At 47.6% G+C, this 18227-nt stretch overlaps 1 protein-coding gene across 2 annotated transcripts in view; it reads right to left on the minus strand.

The window, feature by feature from the left end:
• Nucleotides 1-1658: 1658 nt before the first annotated feature.
• Nucleotides 1659-18227, minus strand: part of traf3ip2l (TRAF3 interacting protein 2-like) — a 68612-nt gene continuing 52043 nt past the window's right edge. For both annotated transcript variants that reach the window (XM_036979033.1, XM_036979032.1), the window contains exons 8-10: nt 16671-16787; nt 14796-14870; nt 1659-2807 (exon numbers count right to left, since the gene is read on the minus strand). In XM_036979033.1, coding sequence (XP_036834928.1) covers nt 2661-2807; nt 14796-14870; nt 16671-16787 — 339 coding nt within the window. In that variant the 3' untranslated portion in view covers nt 1659-2660. The remainder of the gene's footprint in view (nt 2808-14795; nt 14871-16670; nt 16788-18227) is intronic.

The following is an 18227-nucleotide window of genomic DNA, read 5'->3' on the forward strand; positions in this document are numbered from 1 at the left end:
AACAGGGCCCATAGAGAACATAGGAATCAGAGCCCATAGGAAACATAGGGATCAGGGCCCATAGGGAACATAGGGACCAGGGCCCATAGGGAATATATGGATCAGAGCCCATAGGGAACATAGGGATCAGGGCCCATAGGGAATATAGGGATCAGAGCCCATAGGGAATAAAGGGATCAGAGCCCATAGGGAACAGGGCCCATAGGGGACGTAGGGATCAGGGCCCATAGGGAATGTAGGGATCAGGGCCCCACTATATAGGGAATAGGGTGCCATAGGGTGCCATCAGGCAATACTTATACAGAGGTATAAACATGTCACAAGGCTCTTTGTTTGTGTTCAGTGCTGCTAGGGACAGACATTTAGGTTGACTGACAGTTGAAGTCGGAAGTTTACATACACTTAGGTTGACTGTGCCTTTAAACATCTTGGAAAATTCAAGAAAATGATTTAATGGCTTTAGAAGCTTCTGATAGGCTAATTGACATCATTTGAGTCAATTGGAGGTGTATCTGTGGATGTATTTCAAGGCCTACCTTCAAACTCAGTGACTCTATGCTTGACATCATGTGAAAATCAAAAGACCTCAGAATTTTGTTTTTGTAGACCTCCATAAGTCTGGTTCATCCTTGGGAGCAATTTCCAAACGCCTGAAGGTACCACGTTCATCTGTACAAGCGATAGTACGCAAGTATAAACACCATGGGACCATGCAGGCGTCATCGTTCTGTCTCCTAGAGATGAACGTACTTTGGTGCAAAAAGTGCAAATCAATCCCAGAACAACAGCAAAGGACCTTGTGAAGATGCTGGAGGAAACAGGTACAAAAGTATCTATATCCACAGTAAAACAAGTTCTATATCGACATAACCTGAAAGGCCGCTCAGCAAGGAAGAAGCTATTGCTCTAAAACCGCCATAAAAAAGCCAGACTACGGTTTGCAACTGCACATAGGGACAAAGATCATACTTTTTGGAGAAATGTCCTCTGGTCTGATGAAACAAAAATAGAACTTTTAGGCCATAATGACCATTGTTATGTTTGGAGGAAAAGGGGGGAGGCTTGCAAGCCGAAGAACACCATCCCATCCGTGAAGCACGGGGGCGGCAGCATTATGTTGTGGGGGTGCTTTGCTGCAGGAGGGACTGGTGCACTTCACAAAATGGATGGCATCATGAGGCAGGAAAATTATGTGGATATATTGAAGCAACATCTCAAGACATCAGTCAGGAAATAAAAGCTTGGTCGCAAATGGGTCTCCCAAATGGACAATGACCCCAAGCATACATCCAAAGCTGTGGCAAAATGGCTTAAGGACAACAGAGTCATGGTATTGGAGTGGCCATCACAAAGCCCTGACCTCAATCCTATAGAAAATCTGTGGGCAGAACTGAAAAAGCGTGTGCGAGTAAGGAGGCCTACAAACCTGATTCAGTTACACCAGCTCTGTCAGGAGGAATGGACCAAAATTCACCCAAAATTCACCCAACAAAACATTTGACCCAAGTTAAAAAATGTAAAGGCATAGCTACCAGATACTAATTGAGTGTATGTAAACTTCTGACCCACTGGGAATGTGATGAAATAAATAAAAGCTGAAATAAATCCTTCTCTTTACTATTATTCTGACATTTTACATTCTTAAAATAAAGTGGTGATCCTAACTGACCTAAGACAGGGAATATTTATGAGGATTTAATGTCAGGAATTGTGAAAAACGGAGTATAAATGTATTTGGCTATAATGTATGGAAACGTCCGACTTCAACTGTAAGTTATCACACAGTGTTCCAGGACAACAGTCAGTTCACAGAACAGTTAAAACACATCCAGCTGAAAAGGCAGAGACAGTCACAAGCTGCCGTGACTGAAGCAGAGACGATTGAGGTCTGTGCCTCATATGTTCAGTCCTTCTGTGTATTCTAGGACTGTAGATCAACACAGCAAATAAAACAGTAGGACTGTAGATCAACACAGCAGATAAAACAGTAGGACTGTAGATCAACACAGCAGATAAAACAGTAGGACTGTAGATCAACACAGCAGATAAAACAGTAGGACTGTAGATCAACACAGCAGATAAAACAGTAGGACTGTAGATCAACACAGCAGATAAAACAGTAGGACTGTAGATCAACACAGCAGATAAAACAGTAGGACTGTAGATCAACACAGCAAATAAAACAGCAGATAAAACAGTTGTTAACAGATCATAGCAGAAAAAACAGTTGTTAACAGATCATAGCAGATAAAACAGTTGTTTACAACAAATCATAGAAGATCTGTCTCCGGTTGAATCCTATAAAGATCCAGGTAAAGTATTTCACTGGTCCCAGATCAGCAACAGGTTATAATCTGGAGGGTGAGGATTTCTTCAGAGCAGAGGTCCATTCTGAATGTTAGGTCACTGCCAAACAGAGATTTTGTGTCTGAAAATTACAGATTGACTGAAGGACCACAGAGATGGTCTCAAAGAACATCTACAACTTGTCTGTCTTTTTATGGATGCAACTTGTCCGAAAATAGTTGACTTGAGTTTAATTTACGACAAGACAAAAACAGACACTATGATTTAATCCATATTTATGGGTCTTTGTGTGGCTGAAGCCTTATGGTTTAAATCGGCTGTCGGTCCTCCAGTCCAGCGGGGGCGCTGTGCTGTTAGATGGGGATAGAGACGATGGTCGGTAACTTCCCAATAGGAGGAGGGTTGTATTTCTCTATTCTCATTAGGCGACGTAGGACGTCATCTCTGTCCCTAGGCCAGCTGTAGACATGAGTGTTCTGGAGCCATGTAGGGACGTGACACTGAGGGAGAGAGAGAGGAGTGAGCTTCACAAGAAACACTACTACAGATGAATGAGACAGATATTTCACCGGATGTATAAATGTGAGACATCCGGTTGGCGTTTCCTCTCACTACCAAATATGGTGATGAGAGGAAGCCCGTTTGCCGGCAGTGGGAGAAGGTTGAGATGGATTTTGGCCGAAATTCTGCTAATTTCCTCATCAATGAAACATTTGATCTCCATACAGTTTTCTGTTTCCAAAACTAGAATCTATAAGACACAGAGTGCACTACGTTTGGTAGATTTGACTTACCTAAGTGTGTATAGAGATGACATTGTTTAGGACGAGTGCACTAAATAGTGGCCGTTTTCCTAATGAACGTCATGCATATTTATAAGGCACAAATGGTCTTCATCTTACAGGTGGTAGCTAGCTAGCTAGTTTGTCCCAAGTAGATAGTAACAAATAGTTACTTAAAGTTAGCTACATCAACTCAAGTGTCGAAGTCCCTCTTCTCCAACAATCCAATCCAACGTCTGCATCTCATTTTGAACTAAATTTGAATATGATGGACATGTATTTTATTGACGTCACTAAGTCATCTGATTGACATCTGATAGACCAATAAACGCGGCTTTGAAAAACCCATCTCAACACTTGATCCAATCTACTCGGCACACTCCCACCTACTCGGCACACTCCCATTGGAAACGACAAGATGTGGTCTATCTTAGTAGAACATCTTTGACACAACTGTAGACCAAGTATGGGTAGCTGCAGGCCAGTATGGTGACTGGAGTATGGGTAGCTGCAGCCCAATATGGTGACTGGAGTATGGGTAGATGCAGGACAATATGGTGACTGGAGTATGGGTAGCTGCAGCCCAATATGGTGACTGGAGTATGGGTAGCTGCAGGACAATATGGTGACTGGAGTATGGGTAGCTGCAGCCCGACATGGTGACTGGAGTATGGGTAGCTGCAGGACAATATGGTGACTGGAGTATGGGTAGCTGCAGGACAATATGGTGACTTGAGCATGGGTAGCTGCAGGACAATACGGTGACTTGAGTATGGGTAGCTAAAGGACAATATGGTGACTTGAGTATGGGTAGCTGCAGCCCTGTATGGTGATTGGAGTATGGGTAGCTGTCCCCCAGTATGGTGACTGGAGTATGGGTAGATGCAGCCCAAAATGGTGACTGGAGTATGGGTAGCTGCGGGACAATATGGTGACAGGATTATTTGTAGCTGCAGGACAATATGGTGACTGGAGTATGGGTAGCTGCAGCCCAATATGGTGACTGGAGTATGGGTAGCTGCAGGACAATATGGTGACTGGAGTATGGGTAGCTGCAGCCCGATATGGTGACTGGAGTATGGGTAGCTGCAGCCCAATATGGTGACTGGAGTATGGGTAGCTGTCCCCCAGTATTGTGACTGGAGTAAGGGTAGCTGGCCCCCATTATGGTGACTGGAGTAGGGGTAGCTGCAGGACAATATGACGACTTGAGTATGGGTAGCTGCAGGACAACATGACGACTTGAGTATGGGTAGCTGCAGGACAATATGGTGACTTGAGTATGGGTAGCTGCAGCCCAATATGGTGACTGGAGTATGGGTAGCTGCAGCCCAGTATGGTGACTGGAGTATGGGTAGCTGTCCCCCAGTATGGTGACTGGAGTATGGGTAGATGCAGCCCAATATGGTGACTGGAGTATGTGTAGCTGTCCCCCAGTATGGTGACAGGAGTATGGGTAGCTGTCCCGCAGTATGGTGACTGGAGTATGGGTAGCTGCAGGACAATATGGTGACTTGAGTATGGGTAGCTGCAGGACAATATGGTGACTTGAGCATGGGTAGCTGCAGGACAATATGGTGACTTGAGTATGGGTAGCTGTCCCCCAGTATTGTGACTGGAGTATGTGTAGCTCCAGCCCAGTATGGTGACTGGAGTATGGGTAGCTGTCCCCCAGGATGGTGACTGGAGTATGGGTAGCTGCAGCCCAGTATGGTGACTGGAGTATGGGTAGCTGTCCCCCAGTATGATGAGTGGAGTATGGGTAGCTGTCCCGCAGTATGGTGACTGGAGTATGGGTAGCTGCAGGACAATATGGTGACTGGAGTATGGGTAGCTGCAGGACAATATGGTGACTTGAGTATGGGTAGCTGCAGGACAATATGGTGACTTGAGTATGGGTAGCTGTCCCCCAGTATGGTGACTGGAGTATGGGTAGCTGTCCCCCAGTATGGTGACTGGAGTATGGGTAGCTGTCCCCCAGTATGGTGACTGGAGTATGGGTAGCTGCAGGACAATATGGTGACTTGAGTATGGGTAGCTGCAGGACAATAATGGTGACTTGAGTATGGGTAGCTGTCCCCCAGTATGGTGACTGGAGTATGGGTAGCTGTCCCCCAGTATGGTGACTGGAGTATGGGTAGCTGTCCCCCAGTATGGTGACTGGAGTATGGGTAGCTGCAGGACAATATGGTGACTTGAGTATGGGTAGCTGCAGGACAATAATGGTGACTGGAGTATGTGTAGCTGCAGGACAATATGATGACTTGAGTATGGGTAGCTGTCCCCCAGTATGGTGACTGGAGTATGGGTAGCTGCAGCCCAGTATGGTGACTGGAGTATGGGTAGCTGTCCCCCAGTATGGTGACTGGAGTATGGGTAGCTGCAGGACAATATGGTGACTTGAGTATGGGTAGCTGCAGGACAATAATGGTGACTTGAGTATGGGTAGCTGTCCCCCAGTATGGTGACTGGAGTATGGGTAGCTGTCCCCCAGTATGGTGACTGGAGTATGGGTAGCTGTCCCCCAGTATGGTGACTGGAGTATGGGTAGCTGCAGGACAATATGGTGACTTGAGTATGGGTAGCTGCAGGACAATAATGGTGACTTGAGTATGGGTAGCTGTCCCCCAGTATGGTGACTGGAGTATGGGTAGCTGTCCCCCAGTATGGTGACTGGAGTATGGGTAGCTGTCCCCCAGTATGGTGACTGGAGTATGGGTAGCTGCAGGACAATATGGTGACTTGAGTATGGGTAGCTGCAGGACAATAATGGTGACTGGAGTATGTGTAGCTGCAGGACAATATGATGACTTGAGTATGGGTAGCTGTCCCCCAGTATGGTGACTGGAGTATGGGTAGCTGCAGCCCAGTATGGTGACTGGAGTATGGGTAGCTGTCCCCCAGGATGGTGACTGGAGTATGGGTAGCTGTCCCGCAGTATGGTGACTGGAGGATGGGTAGCTGCAGGACAATATGGTGACTTGAATATGGGTAGCTGCAGGACAATATGATCACTTGAGTATGGGTAGCTGCAGGACAATATGGTGATTTGATTATGGGTAGCTGTCCCCCAGTATGGTGACTGGAGTATGGGTAGCTGTACCCCAGTATAGTGACTGGAGTATTGGTAGCTGTCTCCCAGTATGGTGACTGGAGTATGGGTAGCTGTCCCCAAGTATAGTGACTGGAGTATGGGTAGCTGTCCCTCAGTATGGTGACTGGAGTATGGGTAGCTGGAGGACAATATGGTGACTTGAGTATGGGTAGCTGCAGGACAATATGGTGACTTGAGTATGGGTAGCTGTCCCCCAATATGGTGACTGGAGTATGGGTAGCTGCAGGACAATATGACGACTTGAGTATGGGTAAGTGCAGGACAATATGGTGACTGGAGTATGGGTAGCTGCAGGACAATATGACGACTTGAGTATGGGTAGCTGCAGGACAATATGACGACTCTAGTATGGGTAGCTGCAGTCCAACATGGTGACTTGATTATGGGTAGCTGCAGGACAATATGGTGACTTGAGTATGGGTAGCTGCAGCCCAATATGGTGACTGGAGTATGGGTAGCTGCAGGACAATATGGTGACTGGAGTATGGGTAGCTGCAGCCCAGTATGGTGACTGAAGTATGGGTAGCTGTCCCCAAGTATAGTGACTGGAGTATGGGTAGCTGTCCCTCAGTATGGTGACTGGAGTATGGGTAGCTGGAGGACAATATGGTGACTTGAGTATGGGTAGCTGCAGGACAATATGATGACTTGAGTATGGGTAGCTGTCCCCCAATATGGTGACTGGAGTATGGGTAGCTGCAGGACAATATGACGACTTGAGTATGGGTAAGTGCAGGACAATATGGTGACTGGAGTATGGGTAGCTGCAGGACAATATGACGACTTGAGTATGGGTAGCTGCAGGACAATATGACGACTCTAGTATGGGTAGCTGCAGTCCAATATGGTGACTTGATTATGGGTAGCTGCAGGACAATATGGTGACTTGAGTATGGGTAGCTGCAGCCCAATATGGTGACTGGAGTATGGGTAGCTGCAGGACAATATGGTGACTGGAGTATGGGTAGCTGCAGGCCAATATGGTGACTGAAGTATGGGTAGCTGCAGGCCAATATGGTGACTGGAGTATGGTTAGCTGCAGAACAATATGGTTACTTGAGTATGCGTAGCTGCAGCCCAATACGGTGACTGGAGTATGGGTAGCTGCAGGACAATATGGTGACTGGAGTATGGGTAGCTGCAGCCCAATATGGTGACTGGAGTATGGGTAGCTGTCCCCCAATATGGTGACTGGACTATGGTTAGCTGCAGAACAATATGGTTACTTGAGTATGGGTAGCTGCAGGACAATATGACGACTGGAGTATGGGTAGCTGCAGGACAATATGGTGACTGGAATATGGGTAGATGCAGGACAATATGGTGACTGGAGTATGGGTAGCTGCAGGACAATGTGGTGACTGGAGTATGGGTAGCTGCAGGACAATATGGTGACTTGAGTATGGGTAGCTGCAGCCCAATATGGTGACTGGAGTATGGGTAGCTGCAGGACAATATGGTGACTGGAGTATGGGTAGCTGCAGCCCAATATGGTGACTGGAGTATGGGTAGCTGCAGGACATTATGGTGACTGGAGTATGGGAAGCTGCAGGACAAAATGGTGACTGGATTATGGGTAGCTGTCCCCCAGTATGGTGACTGGAGTATTGGTAGATGCAGGACAATATGGTGACTGGAGTATGGGTAGCTGCAGGACAATATGGTGACTGGAGAATGGGTAGCTGCAGGATAATATGGTGACTGGAGTATGGGTAGATGCAGGACAATATGGTGACTGGAGTATGGGTAGCTGCAGCCCAATATGGTGACTGGAGTATGGGTAGCTGCAGAACATTATGGTGACTGGAGTATGGGTAGCTGCAGGACAAAATGGTGACTGGATTATGGGTAGCTGTCCCCCAGTATGGTGACTGGAGTATGGGTAGCTGCAGGACAATATGGTGACTGGAGTATGGGTAGCTGCAGGACAATATGGTGACTGGAGAATGGGTAGCTGCAGGATAATATGGTGACTGGAGTATGGGTAGCTGCAGGACAATATGGTGACTGGAGTATGGGTAGCTGCAGGACAATATGGTGACTAGATATGGGTAGCTGCAGGACAATATGGTGACTGGAGTATGGGTAGCTGCAGGACAATATGGTGACTGGAGTATGGGTAGCTGCAGGACAATATGGTGACTTCAGTATGGGTAGCTGCAGGACAATATGGTGACTGGAGTATGGGTAGCTGCATGACAATATGGTGACTGGGGTATGGGTAGCTGCAGGACAATATGGTGACTTGAGTATGGGTAGCTGCAGGACAATATGGTGACTGGAGTATGGGTAGCTGCAGGACAATATGGTGACTGGAGTATGGGTAGCTGCAGGACAATATGGTGACTTGAGTATGGGTAGCTGCAGGACAATATGACAACTTGAGTATGGGTAGCTGCAGGACAATATGGTGACTGGAGTATGGGAAGCTGCAGGACAATATGGTGACTGGAGTATGGGTAGCTGCAGCCCAGTATGGTGACTGGAGTATGGGTAGCTGTCCCCCAGTATGGTGACTGGAGTATGGGTAGCTGCAGCCCAGTATGGTGACTGGAGTATGGGTAGCTGTCCCCCAGGATGGTGACTGGAGTATGGGTAGCTGTCCCGCAGTATGGTGACTGGAGGATGGGTAGCTGCAGGACAATATGGTGACTTGAATATGGGTAGCTGCAGGACAATATGATCACTTGAGTATGGGTAGCTGCAGGACAATATGGTGATTTGATTATGGGTAGCTGTCCCCCAGTATGGTGACTGGAGTATGGGTAGCTGTACCCCAGTATAGTGACTGGAGTATGGGTAGCTGTCTCCCAGTATGGTGACTGGAGTATGGGTAGCTGTCCCCAAGTATAGTGACTGGAGTATGGGTAGCTGTCCCTCAGTATGGTGACTGGAGTATGGGTAGCTGGAGGACAATATGGTGACTTGAGTATGGGTAGCTGCAGGACAATATGGTGACTTGAGTATGGGTAGCTGTCCCCCAATATGGTGACTGGAGTATGGGTAGCTGCAGGACAATATGACGACTTGAGTATGGGTAAGTGCAGGACAATATGGTGACTGGAGTATGGGTAGCTGCAGGACAATATGACGACTTGAGTATGGGTAGCTGCAGGACAATATGACGACTCTAGTATGGGTAGCTGCAGTCCAACATGGTGACTTGATTATGGGTAGCTGCAGGACAATATGGTGACTTGAGTATGGGTAGCTGCAGCCCAATATGGTGACTGGAGTATGGGTAGCTGCAGGACAATATGGTGACTGGAGTATGGGTAGCTGCAGCCCAGTATGGTGACTGAAGTATGGGTAGCTGTCCCCAAGTATAGTGACTGGAGTATGGGTAGCTGTCCCTCAGTATGGTGACTGGAGTATGGGTAGCTGGAGGACAATATGGTGACTTGAGTATGGGTAGCTGCAGGACAATATGATGACTTGAGTATGGGTAGCTGTCCCCCAATATGGTGACTGGAGTATGGGTAGCTGCAGGACAATATGACGACTTGAGTATGGGTAAGTGCAGGACAATATGGTGACTGGAGTATGGGTAGCTGCAGGACAATATGACGACTTGAGTATGGGTAGCTGCAGGACAATATGACGACTCTAGTATGGGTAGCTGCAGTCCAATATGGTGACTTGATTATGGGTAGCTGCAGGACAATATGGTGACTTGAGTATGGGTAGCTGCAGCCCAATATGGTGACTGGAGTATGGGTAGCTGCAGGACAATATGGTGACTGGAGTATGGGTAGCTGCAGCCCAGTATGGTGACTGAAGTATGGGTAGCTGCAGGCCAATATGGTGACTGGAGTATGGTTAGCTGCAGAACAATATGGTTACTTGAGTATGCGTAGCTGCAGCCCAATACGGTGACTGGAGTATGGGTAGCTGCAGGACAATATGGTGACTGGAGTATGGGTAGCTGCAGCCCAATATGGTGACTGGAGTATGGGTAGCTGTCCCCCAATATGGTGACTGGAGTATGGTTAGCTGCAGAACAATATGGTTACTTGAGTATGGGTAGCTGCAGGACAATATGACGACTGGAGTATGGGTAGCTGCAGGACAATATGGTGACTGGAATATGGGTAGATGCAGGACAATATGGTGACTGGAGTATGGGTAGCTGCAGGACAATGTGGTGACTGGAGTATGGGTAGCTGTCCCCCAGTATGGTGACTGGAGTATTGGTAGATGCAGGACAATATGGTGACTGGAGTATGGGTAGCTGCAGGACAATATGGTGACTGGAGAATGGGTAGCTGCAGGATAATATGGTGACTGGAGTATGGGTAGATGCAGGACAATATGGTGACTGGAGTATGGGTAGCTGCAGCCCAATATGGTGACTGGAGTATGGGTAGCTGCAGAACATTATGGTGACTGGAGTATGGGTAGCTGCAGGACAAAATGGTGACTGGATTATGGGTAGCTGTCCCCCAGTATGGTGACTGGAGTATGGGTAGCTGCAGGACAATATGGTGACTGGAGAATGGGTAGCTGCAGGATAATATGGTGACTGGAGTATGGGTAGCTGCAGGACAATATGGTGACTGGAGTATGGGTAGCTGCAGGACAATATGGTGACTAGATATGGGTAGCTGCAGGACAATATGGTGACTGGAGTATGGGTAGCTGCAGGACAATATGGTGACTGGAGTATGGGTAGCTGCAGGACAATATGGTGACTTCAGTATGGGTAGCTGCAGGACAATATGGTGACTGGAGTATGGGTAGCTGCATGACAATATGGTGACTGGGGTATGGGTAGCTGCAGGACAATATGGTGACTGGAGTATGGGTAGCTGCAGGACAATATGGTGACTTGAGTATGGGTAGCTGCAGGACAATATGGTGACTGGAGTATGGGTAGCTGCAGGACAATATGGTGACTGGAGTATGGGTAGCTGCAGGACAATATGGTGACTTGAGTATGGGTAGCTGCAGGACAATATGACAACTTGAGTATGGGTAGCTGCAGGACAATATGGTGACTGGAGTATGGGTAGCTGCAGGACAATATGGTGACTGGAGTATGGGTAGCTGCAGCCCAGTATGGTGACTGGAGTATGGGTAGCTGTCCCCCAGTATGGTGACTGGAGTATGGGTAGATGCAGCCCAATATGGTGACTGGAGTAAGTGTAGCTGTCCCCCAGTATGGTGACAGGAGTATGGGTAGCTGTCCCGCAGTATGGTGACTGGAGTATGGGTAGCTGCAGGACAATATGGTGACTTGAGTATGGGTAGCTGCAGCCCAATATGGTGACTGGAGTATGGGTAGCTGCAGGACAATATGGTGACTGGAGTATGCGTAGCTGCAGCCCAGTATGGTGACTGAAGTATGGGTAGCTGCAGGCCAATATGGTGACTGGAGTATGGTTAGCTGCAGAACAATATGGTTACTTGAGTATGCGTAGCTGCAGCCCAATACGGTGACTGGAGTATGGGTAGCTGCAGGACAATATGGTGACTGGAGTATGGGTAGCTGCAGCCCAGTATGGTGACTGAAGTATGGGTAGCTGCAGGCCAATATGGTGACTGGAGTATGGTTAGCTACAGAACAATATGGTTACTTGAGTATGCGTAGCTGCAGCCCAATACGGTGACTGGAGTATGGGTAGCTGCAGGACAATATGGTGACTGGAGTATGGGTAGCTGCAGCCCAATATGGTGACTGGAGTATGGGTAGCTGCAGGACATTATGGTGACTGGAGTATGGGAAGCTGCAGGACAAAATGGTGACTGGATTATGGGTAGCTGTCCCCCAGTATGGTGACTGGAGTATGGGTAGATGCAGGACAATATGGTGACTGGAGTATGGGTAGCTGCAGGACAATATGGTGACTGGAGAATGGGTAGCTGCAGGATAATATGGTGACTGGAGTATGGGTAGATGCAGGACAATATGGTGACTGGAGTATGGGTAGCTGCAGCCCAATATGGTGACTTGAGTATGGGTAAGTGCAGGACAATATGGTGACTGGAGTATGGGTAGCTGCAGGACAATATGACGACTTGAGTATGGGTAGCTGCAGGACAATATGACGACTCTAGTATGGGTAGCTGCAGTCCAATATGGTGACTTGATTATGGGTAGCTGCAGGACAATATGGTGACTTGAGTATGGGTAGCTGCAGCCCAATATGGTGACTGGAGTATGGGTAGCTGCAGGACAATGTGGTGACTGGAGTATGGGTAGCTGCAGCCCAGTATGGTGACTGAAGTATGGGTAGCTGCAGGCCAATATGGTGACTGGAGTATGGTTAGCTGCAGAACAATATGGTTACTTGAGTATGCGTAGCTGCAGCCCAATACGGTGACTGGAGTATGGGTAGCTGCAGGACAATATGGTGACTGGAGTATGGGTAGCTGCAGCCCAGTTTGGTGACTGAAGTATGGGTAGCTGCAGGCCAATATGGTGACTGGAGTATGGTTAGCTGCAGAACAATATGGTTACTTGAGTATGCATAGCTGCAGCCCAATACGGTGACTGGAGTATGGGTAGCTGCAGGACAATATGGTGACTGGAGTATGGGTAGCTGCAGCCCAATATGGTGACTGGAGTATGGGTAGCTGTCCCCCAATATGGTGACTGGAGTATGGTTAGCTGCAGAACAATATGGTTACTTGAGTATGGGTAGCTGCAGGACAATATGACGACTGGAGTATGGGTAGCTGCAGGACAATATGGTGACTTGAGTTTGGGTAGCTGCAGGACAATATGGTGACTGGAATATGGGTAGATGCAGGACAATATGGTGACTGGAGTATGGGTAGCTGCAGGACAATGTGGTGACTGGAGTATGGGTAGCTGCAGGACAATATGGTGACTGGAGTATGGGTAGCTGCAGGACGATATGGTGACTGGAGTATGGGTAGCTGCAGGACAATATGAGAACTTGAGTATGGGTAGATGCAGGACAATATGGTGACTGGAGTATGGGTAGCTGCAGGACAATATGATGACTGGAGTATGGGTAGCTGCAGGACAATATGAGAACTTGAGTATGGGTAGCTGCAGGACAATGTGGTGACTGGAATATGGGTAGCTGCAGGACAATATGGTGACTGGAGTATGGGTAGATGCAGGACAATATGGTGACTGGAGTATGGGTAGCTGCAGCCCAATATGGTGACTGGAGTATGGTTAGCTGCAGGACATTATGGTGACTGGAGTATGGGTAGGACAAAATGTTGACTGGAGTATGGGTAGCTGTCCCCCAGTATGGTGACTGAGTATGGGTAGCTGCAGGACAATATGGTGACTGGAGTATGGGTAGCTGCAGGACAATATGGTGACTGGAGAATGGGTAGCTGCAGGATAATATGGTGACTGGAGTATGGGTAGCTGAAGGACAATGTGGTGACTGGAGTATGGGTAGCTGCAGGACAATGTGGTGACTGGAGTATGGGTAGCTGCAAGACAATATGGTGACTGGAGTATGGGTAGCTGCAGGACAATATGGTGACTTCAGTATGGGTAGCTGCAGGACAATATGGTGACTGGAGTATGGGTAGCTGCAGGACAATATGGTGACTGGGGTATGGGTAGCTGCAGGACAATATGGTGACTGGAGTATGGGTAGCTGCAGGACAATATGGTGACTGGAGTATGGTAGCTGCAGGACAATATGGTGACTGGAGTATGGGTAGCTGCAGGACAATATGGTGACTGGAGTATGGGTAGCTGCAGGACAATATGGTGACTTGAGTATGGGTAGCTGCAGGACAATATGACAACTTGAGTATGGGTAGCTGCAGGACAATATGGTGACTGGAGTATGGGTAGCTGCAGGACAATATGGTGACTGGAGTATGGGTAGCTGCAGGACAATATGGTGACTGGAGTATGGGTAGCTGCAGGACAATATGGTGACTGGAGTATGGGTAGCTGCAGGACAATATGGTGACTGGAGTATGGGTAGCTGCAGGACAATATGGTGACTGGAGTATGGGTAGCTGCAGGACAATATGGTGACTGGAGTATGGGTAGCTGCAGGACAATATGGTGACCGGAGTATGGATAGCTGCAGGACAATATGGTGACCGGAGTATGGGTAGCTGCAGGACAATATGAGAACTTGAGTATGGGTAAATGAGTGTGTTGAAAGGAATGGGTGCATGGAAAGCGAATCAGCTAATTTGTTGTCACAAGACCGTTTTACGTGGCTGTTTGGGATTCACAATGAGTCGATAAGCCGGCGACCATTGCACCATCAACATACTCCCTACTGGGCACCTGTATGACGGGCATGTGGCCATCAACATGCTCCCTACTGGGCACCTGTATGACGGGCATGTGGCCATCAACATTCTCCCTACTGGGCACCTGTATCAAGGGCATGTGGCCATCAACATGCTCCCTACTGGGCACCTGTATGACGGGCATGTGGCCATCAACATGCTCCCTACTGGGCACCTGTATCAAGGGCATGTGGCCATCAACATGCTCCCTACTGGGCACCTGTATCACGGGCATGTCACCGGCGCTAGCTAACTTATCATAATTAAAAAAATTGACAGCAGTGTAATGTTGTGTTGACTATAAAGCAGCTACAGCAGCAGAGAGACAGATGTATATATTTTACCTTTCTAGCCCCAGGGAACAGGATAGGGATGAACCGGAAGTTCTTACTGCCGTTCTGAATGAACTCATTCTGCAGCTGCAGCACAAACACACAGAACATGTGACCCAGCGTTATGACACGGTCAGAGCCACATCATGATGACATAACATGTCATAAGCTGTTTTAATGACACTGTCATGGCATATTCAGACCTGTTGTGACACCTGTTGTGACCGTTATTCTATGGCTGGTTATGACACCTACATGAGAATGTCAAAAGCCACCAAACCTACCACACAAGGCAAAACATTTAATTACACCATAATCTACATGTCAACAGTGTGTTTGTTATAGAAAAAAGAAAATTGATATGGTCAATTAAATTATCATTGTAATTGCGCACACATTGATGACAGACAGCTGTTATGACATGGTTATAACCGTGTCATAATGTGTTATGACACCTGGTGTCAAGTGTTACCAAAATGTTTGATTTCACCTCATTTTAACATCGGTCATAAAAAAACGAGTTTTCCCATCTCAAGGTAAAAAAAAAAGAAAAGACTACTGTAAGTGTCAATTAAGTGCCAAATAAAGTAACAGGGTTGATTGTAATAGGGTTGACCGTAACAGGGTTGACTGTAATAGGGTTGACCGTAACAGGGTTGACCGTAACAGGGTTGACTGTAACAGGATGGACAATTTCATCTTAAATCACCCATAAATCCCCTTGTGACAGGGGACAGAGACATTGTAGCCAAAATACAACAGACTCAGTTTAAAGGTTGCATGAAGGCCTGGGGTGTTTTCACTAAGGACCAAACAGAACCAAACAGGGAGGGACCTACCTGAATTTGTCCAATAAAAACTTGTTTTCGTTGCAAAGCTTTTTCTGTTTGGAGTAAACTGTTTTTGCTGCAATATTTTGCAACAGTGACCGACTAAAGAATATACCTCTGACCTGTTTGTGTATGTAGACAGTGTTGAGGTCTGACAGTGTTGAGGTCTGACAGTGTTGAGGTCTGACTGTGTTGAGGTCTGACAGTGTTGAGGTCTGACTGTGTTGAGGTCTGACAGTGTTGAGGACTGACAGTGTTGAGGTCTGACTGTGTTGAGGTCTGACTGTGTTGAGGCACCTGTTTGTGTATGTAGACAGTGTTGAGGTCTGACAGTGTTGAGGTCTGACTGTGTTGAGGTCTGACTGTGTTGAGGTCTGACTGTGTTGAGGTACCTGTTTGTGTATGTAGACTGTGTTGAGGTCTGACAGTGTTGAGGTCTGACAGTGTTGAGGTCTGACTGTGTTGAGGTCTGACAGTGTTGAGGTCTGACAGTGTTGAGGTCTGACAGTGTTGAGGTACCTGTTTGTGTATGTAGACAGTGTTGAGGTCTGATAGTGTTGAGGTCTGACTGTGTTGAGGTCTGACAGTGTTGAGGTACCTGTTTGTGTATGTAGACAGTGTTGAGGTCTGACAGTGTTGAGGTCTGACAGTGTAGAGGTCTGACAGTGTTGAGGCACCTGTTTGTGTATGTAGACAGTGTTGAGGTCTGACAGTGTTGAGGTCTGACTGTGTTGAGGTACCTGTTTGTGTATGTAGACAGTGTTGAGATCTGACTGTGTTGAGGTCTGACAGTGTTGAGGTCTGACTGTGTTGAGGTACCTGTTTGTGTATGTAGACAGTGTTGAGGTCTGACTGTGTTGAGGTCTGACAGTGTTGAGGTCTGACAGTGTTGAAGTCTGACTGTGTTGAGGTCTGACTGTGTTGAGGTCTGACAGTGTTGAGGTCTGACAGTGTTGAGGTACCTGTTTGTGTATGTAGACAGTGTTGAGGTCTGACTGTGTTGAGGTCTGACTGTGTTGAGGTATGACTGTGTTGAGGTCTGACTGTGTTGAGGTACCTGTTTGTGTATGTAGACTGTGTTGAGGATCCTCTCGTCGTTCTCTAAGCTGACCGGTGATGAGGTCACAGTCTCATGGTACTTTGGACTGATGATGATGATAATGAGGTATTCCTTCTGTAAGGGTGAGGCACGGAGGAGTTAGACACCTGTCTGTCTGTCCCTTACACTGGCCTGTTACTAACCTGTCTGTCTGACTGTCCCTTACACTGGCCTGTTACTAACCTGTCTGACTGTCCCTTACTGACCTGTTACTAATCTGTCTGACTGTCCCTTACACTGGCCTGTTACTAACCTGTCTGACTGTCCCTTACACTGGCCTGTTACTAACCTGTCTGACTGTCTGTCCCTTACACTGGCCTGTTAAAAACCTGTCTGTCTGTCTGTCCCTTACACTGGCCTGTTACTAACCTGACTGTCTGACTGTCCCTTACTGGCCTGTTACTAACCTGTCTGACTGTTCCTTACACTGGCCTGTTACTAACCTATCTGTCCCTTACACTGGCCTGCTACTAACCTGTCTGTCTGACTGTCTCTTACACTGGCCTGTGACTAACCTGTCTGACTGTCCCTTACACTGGCCTGTTACTAACCTGTCTGTCCCTTACACTGGCCTGTTACTAACCTGTCTGTCCCTTACACTGGCCTGTTAAAAACCTGTCTGTCTGTCTGTCCCTTACACTGGCATGTTACTAACCTGACTGTCTGACTGTCTCTTACACTGGCCTGTTACTAACCTGTCTGACTGTCCCTGACACAGGCCTGTTACTAACCTGTCTGTCTGTCCCTTACACTGGCCTGTTACTAACCTGTCTGTCTGACTGTCCCTTACACTGGCCTGTTACTAACCTGTCTGACTGTTTGTCCCTTACACTGGCCTGTTACTAACCTGTCTGACTGTCTGTCCCTTACACTGGCCTGTTACTAACCTGTCTGTCTGTCTGACTGTCCCTTACACTGGCCTGTTACTAACCTGACTGTCTGACTGTCCCTTACTGAACTGTTACTAATCTGTCTGACTGTCCCTTACACTGGCCTGTTACTAACCTGTCTGACTGTCCCTTACACTGGCCTGTTACTAACCTGACTGTCTGACTGTCCCTTACTGGCCTGTTACTAACCTGTCTGACTGTCCCTTACACTGGCCTGCTACTAACCTGTCTGTCTGACTGTCTCTTACACTGGCCTGTGACTAACCTGTCTGACTGTCCCTTACACTGGCCTGTTACTAACCTGTCTGTCCCTTACACTGGCCTGTTACTAACCTGTCTGTCTGTCCCTTACACTGGCCTGTTACTAACCTGTCTCACTGTCCCTTACACTGGCCTGTTAAAAACCTGTCTGTCTGTCTGTCCCTTACACTGGCATGTTACTAACCTGTCTGTCTGACTGTCTCTTACACTGGCATGTTACTAACCTGTCTGACTGTCCCTTACACTGGATTGTTACTAACCTGTCTGACTGACTGTCTTTTACACTGGCCTGTTACTAACCTGTCTCACTGTCCCTTACACTGGCCTGTTAAAAACCTGTCTGTCTGTCTGTCCCTTACACTGG

Source organism: Oncorhynchus mykiss, chromosome 5, assembly GCF_013265735.2.
Source record: "Oncorhynchus mykiss isolate Arlee chromosome 5, USDA_OmykA_1.1, whole genome shotgun sequence".
Lineage (NCBI taxonomy): Eukaryota > Metazoa > Chordata > Actinopteri > Salmoniformes > Salmonidae > Oncorhynchus > Oncorhynchus mykiss.